Genomic DNA, 5,292 nt, shown 5'->3' with positions numbered 1-5,292 from the left:
CCAACGAAACACTGTTAAAGAGTAAAGATGAACAACCCGTCCAGCAAGGAGCAGCTGTTTGGTATTGTCATGCTGAGGAGGTTCATTTAAAGTTTAACTTCAGAGTAGAAGGCTTAGGGTTAGATAGGTAAGAGTGAGAACCAGCCTGAGGTTTGTGTACATGCTGCTGTTACAGACGGTGTGAACAGAGAACGAAGTGTTATGAGATCCTCACCTTGACATTCGGCTTCCTGGTTGAGAATCCTCTGAACCAACCTGAAAGGAAACAGAAACATCAGTCAGATCACTCGTCTGCAAAAACGTTTTCCAACAAAGACGAGAAGCTCCACCTTAAAGCTGCCTCACGGTGGAACCGAACCAAAACGGGATTCATCCCGTCACAAAGATTTAGTAAACTGTGAAAAATAATTCATAAAAAAACATGAAAGTCTGGTAGAAAGGAAGAACGAAGAAGAGTGGAAGACTGTGAAGTTCAAAGACAGTTGAACCTGTGAGAATATCTGTAGAATGAAAATGTTTTCAGCTGATGTACAGTCACACAATGCAAAAGAACAAAAAGAAAATACAGATTATTTTTTAAAGTGGACATTATGCAGTTTTACCATGTTTTATAGTCAAAATGTAGATTAATATTTCTTTATATTTAGTGATGCACGATACTAAAACTCCTGGCCGATAACGATATCCAATATGAAGATTTCTGATAATGCTGCTACATTAAAGGACCATTTAACTAAAAACATCTGTGAATAGCAGCGACATCAGACGTAGAGACGAAGGTACCGCCGTCTCTACAACACACACCTGCATATATATAATAATATATAACATTAAAGGTGTGATACTGGAGTAACTCAGCTGCACATGTCAGAACCAGAAACGGATTCTGAAGAAGAAGAATGATTTAATTGTAGAAAACGTATTTTTGAGGCCGTTTTAACGATGTTCGCTACTCGTCTAGTGCATAGAAACACGTCAGCCAGGGAAACATGGGGATTTTCAGTGAACATGGACTTTAAAGAGGAACAGTTATCAATCGGATCATGAATATTTATTAGAACTGGACTCAGAAGCTGTGGTGGGTCGCTGACTGAGCTGCTGTCTGCTTAGAGGAGGTTAAACTTCATGGATGTTCTAAATGTTCATCACAGAGTCAGACGGACATGAAGCTGCTCTGGTGCTGTCGTCTGTCTTTAACTGATATTAAACATTTCTACACATGAATAGTGCTTTGTACCAGTTTGAAGCAGCTCAGTGGTGGTTAGCGTAGCGCTACACGCTCTCTGTACGGTAAACACAGACGTACAGCTCAGATCTCAGAGTTTAAAGTCCATCCAGGATGTCGGCCTGATGCTGCCGTTCTCGACCTGCAGAGACCGAAGCTCGCTGCTCTTCTGGGTCTCCGAGGCCACGGCGGTTCTTTCCACATGGACGGATATTCATCAGATGCCTCTGCGGACCAGAAAGCTGTCACGGAAGTTGACTCAACTTGAAGTAAAACCTTGACAGCTGAAAATCACGAGTATCCAGGGACTGAGTAGGAAGAGGGGGAGCAGCCAGACGTCCTCTCAGAACGCCGCCACATCATCTGTCTCCATCCGAGTGGAAATAAAAATGATTGTGTCTCCGGCGGACGCGAGGGTCGGCTGGCTGCTGCCTGTCAGAGCCGCAGCGCAGCTAAAGAGACATTTATTCACATCAGAATGATGCGTTTCATGTCGGTGACCTTCTGAGTGATGAGGTGTGCTCTGCTGGAGGTGACTGATGACGCTCTGATGGCACACGAGCTGATGCAACAAGACGTCCAGTTTGTTCCTCAAGATAAAAGCTTTTAAAGAAGGTTCACAAAGTTTCTCAACCTGAACAGAAAGATTGTTTTGATGTTGTGAAGTAGGTCAGCGCTGATCCATTCATTTAAAACAAATCAGGGTTCTCCTCCTCCAGTAGATGAACCTTCAGCTCCATCAGTGATCCTGTTGGTCTCCATCAGTCTGAACATCTGGATTCCGTTCTTCTGATAAAACTGTTCAGACTCGGTCAGGTTCCACAGGGATCATGAGCGAACATGCTTCACATCATGATGCTGCCACCACCGTGCTTCACAGTGCGGATGGTGTGTTCGTGATGATGTCTGGTGTTTGGTGTCCGGTAAACGTAGCATCTAGCCGGACTGGTTCCATCACACCAATGACTTCTCACAAGCCTCCTGGTGAACTTCAGTCCAGATGTATCGTTCATGTTTAATAAGATTCACTGATTTCTTCTGAATCCAGCTGCGACTCGTCACTATTTCCATCCCAGTCCTTCACAAACCACCTTGAAAGCACCCTTTTAAACCAACACATCGATGAAAATGGTGCCCAAATACCCAAATAAATGTATTCACACACTGAGTAAATAGGACTAAAGAAGGCTCTCCCCTCCATGCACATTAAAATAAGACAGACAACAAACAGAAACGATGTGTTTTCATGCAGCTGAACTTCTATCAAACAGTTTCCTGCTGCTCTTGACTCAGCGTCTGTCGTCGCTGCACATCGCCTGTTTGTTGGATGAAGCGTCCACGGTGTTTGTGCAGTAGCCCTCGCCGCCAGAAGGGGGAGACAAAAGCTCCAACATTCAAACAAGAGCAGCTCCAGGGAGACCGGCGCTAACCAGACAGGACGCGTCGCATCAACACTCCTCTTATCTCGCTGCAGAATCCATTTTTCTCTGCCGTTTTCCATAATCTGATCTGAATATGGAGATGGGAGCTTAATTGGCTGGATAATTAATAACCAATCACGATTCATTTATCAGCCTCGTTAGGATGGCTGTGTTTACTCCCTCGCCTCTCATCTAAATGGTAATCAGACTGTAGCAGCGGCAGCAGCGTCTGTCTGAGGGTTGAAACCAGGACGAGCGCTCAGCAGCTGCACCTTGTTGTCCAGAACAGCCTGGACCGGCCCGGTTCTAGGAGTCCTGGAGAAGAACCACATCATCAAAACAACCAACCAGCCGCTTACATTCAAATGATTTCTGGACACAGAATTCAATCAGCTTGTGATTTCACATCTTTCTGAGGGGATTTCACCTCATCTGGAGCCACTTCACATCGTTTTGTGGTGATGAGGGGTTTTATGTATGTATGACATGAGAACGGACCCGGATCGGCCCAGCTGCTCATATTTAAATCATTTGTGAAAATAGAATTATATCAACTCTGCATCTTCTTGAAGTGATTTCACATTTTAGTATTGATTTGGCTTCTGTGGTGCTTTCCCTGTTTTTGTGTCTTTTTGTAGTAACTTCACACGTTTTCATGGTAGTTTTGAGTCTTTTTGTGATGATTTAGCATCTTTTTGTAGTTATTTCGTAACTTTTTATGAACATTTTGCATTTTTTGTTATGATTCTTCATCTTTTTGTAGTAATTTCATGTGTTTTCATGGCGGTTTTCAATGTTTTCATGGTGATTTTGCATCATTTTGGGGCTGATTTCACGCTGTTGTATTAATTTAGCATTTATCTGTGCTGGTTTTAAGTTGTTTCGTGGTCATTTTGATTTTTTTTGTGGTGATTCTGCGTCTTTTTGTGGTCATTTTTTGTCATTTTATAGCAATTTCACATATTTTTGCAAGGGGTTTATGTCTTTATGTTGTGATTTTTCAACTCTCTGCTATAATTTTGCACCTTTTTATGGTGATTTTGTGTCTTTTTGTGGTGATTTTGTGCCTTTTTGTAGTGATTTTGTCTTTTTGTGGTAATTTTCTGTCTTTTTGTCATGATTTCATGAGTTTCTGTAGTAATGTCATATGTTTTTGTGGTGGTTTTATGTCTTTTTATAGTCATTTTGCACCTTTTTGTGGTGGTTTTGTGCCTTTTTGTGGTGATCTTGTGTCTTTTTCTCCTCTACATTGACACCATAACACCAGACAGGGAGCAGACCAGATTCCATGTATTTCTGTGGTAGCTGTGTGTTGGTGGTGACTCTATATTTGAGGAAGCAGAGATGATTCGTGTGTTTTACATCCATCCACGGATGCCTGTGAGCTCCTAATTGGTCCATTTTGTCCCACAGCCGTTATCTGAAGAAGAGTAATCATCTTGGCTCACACACCGGTTATTAGACTAATCACTCTGCATCGTTATCAGAATAATTCCCGATAATAAATCAGGTCTGAGTGGGGGGCCGGACTGGAGGAGCCGCTCTGGTCCAGTTGATGCAGGTTCCCATCAGATCAGCCAAACGCGGCTCTTAAGCGACGCTTCGTTTCCCTGCAGAGACGGTTTATGGAAAAAGGAGTTGATGCAGGAAAGGCTCCCGAGAGGCCGCCTCCAGGTTCTGGTTCTGACGGGGATCCAACGGTGCTGTGAGCTGTTAATTCAGCAACATTCAGGATGGATTCATCAGGTCGCAGCCTCACCGACACCGGACACGCTGCCGGGCCGACTTCAGCACCAGAAGCTCCACCTGGACCAGACGGAGCTTCGGTTCCGTCCTCAGTGAGCCCAGATGGTAAACCGTCATTCCTGGCAAACGTCTGAGCGTCAGAGGGATCGGATCCGTCCTCAGCACTGAGCCAGAACCAGACACTTGGCATCAGCTGGACCTCTGAGACTCCGACTGAATAATGAATCCTGCTGCTGAACGATAGTCAGGCCTCCAGGATTTTGTTCCCTCCACTGCAGGTGAGCTGCTGGACTGGACGATGTTCTCTTCCATCACTAGAAGGTTCTACAACAGAACCCTACAGGATCGATCCAGTAACAGTGGAAGACTGCACAGTTTAATGCACCACAAAAATACATGAAGTCTGGTCTGCTCCCAGTCTGATGTCTTGTCAGTATGAAGAAGAAAAACACAGAAAATCACCACAAAAAGGTTCAAAATTACTTCAAAAGCACCCAAAATCACCACAAAAACACATGAAATCACAACAAAAGACAAAATAATCATCAAATAAAGATCCAAAATAACTAGAACAAGATTAACTCACCACAAAAACACACAAAATCACCAAGAAAAAATGTGAAATTCCTAAAAAAAAACCCACACAAAATCCCCCAAAAAGGAGCGACGATCACCACAAAAATATGTGAAAGCACCACAACGAGACGCAGAATCCTCACAAAAACACATAAAGTCACCGCTCAGAGAAGTGAAACCACCAGTTAATATAATTAGGTTCATAGAAATCATTTCAACACGAGCAGTCAGTAAAAAGTAGGAAACGAAGCAAATTCACCACAAAAACAAATGAAATCACGACAGAAAGACGCTAACTGACACAAACTGATTTGAAATTAGTCA

General features: G+C 43.3%; 1 protein-coding gene across 1 annotated transcript in view; it reads right to left on the bottom strand.

The window, feature by feature from the left end:
* The window catches only part of LOC103356385 (dedicator of cytokinesis protein 3-like), a 170,787-nt gene that overhangs the window by 120,985 nt on the left and 44,510 nt on the right, over window positions 1-5,292 (bottom strand). The window contains exon 3 of the mRNA XM_008280492.1: window positions 215-255. Coding sequence (XP_008278714.1) covers window positions 215-255 — 41 coding nt within the window. The remainder of the gene's footprint in view (window positions 1-214; window positions 256-5,292) is intronic.

Source organism: Stegastes partitus, unplaced genomic scaffold, assembly GCF_000690725.1.
Source record: "Stegastes partitus isolate 25-593 unplaced genomic scaffold, Stegastes_partitus-1.0.2 Scaffold196, whole genome shotgun sequence".
NCBI classification, from domain to species: Eukaryota; Metazoa; Chordata; class Actinopteri; family Pomacentridae; genus Stegastes; species Stegastes partitus.
The sequence above is the reverse complement of the archived record's forward strand: the minus strand, read 5'-3'. Positions and strand labels throughout refer to the sequence as shown.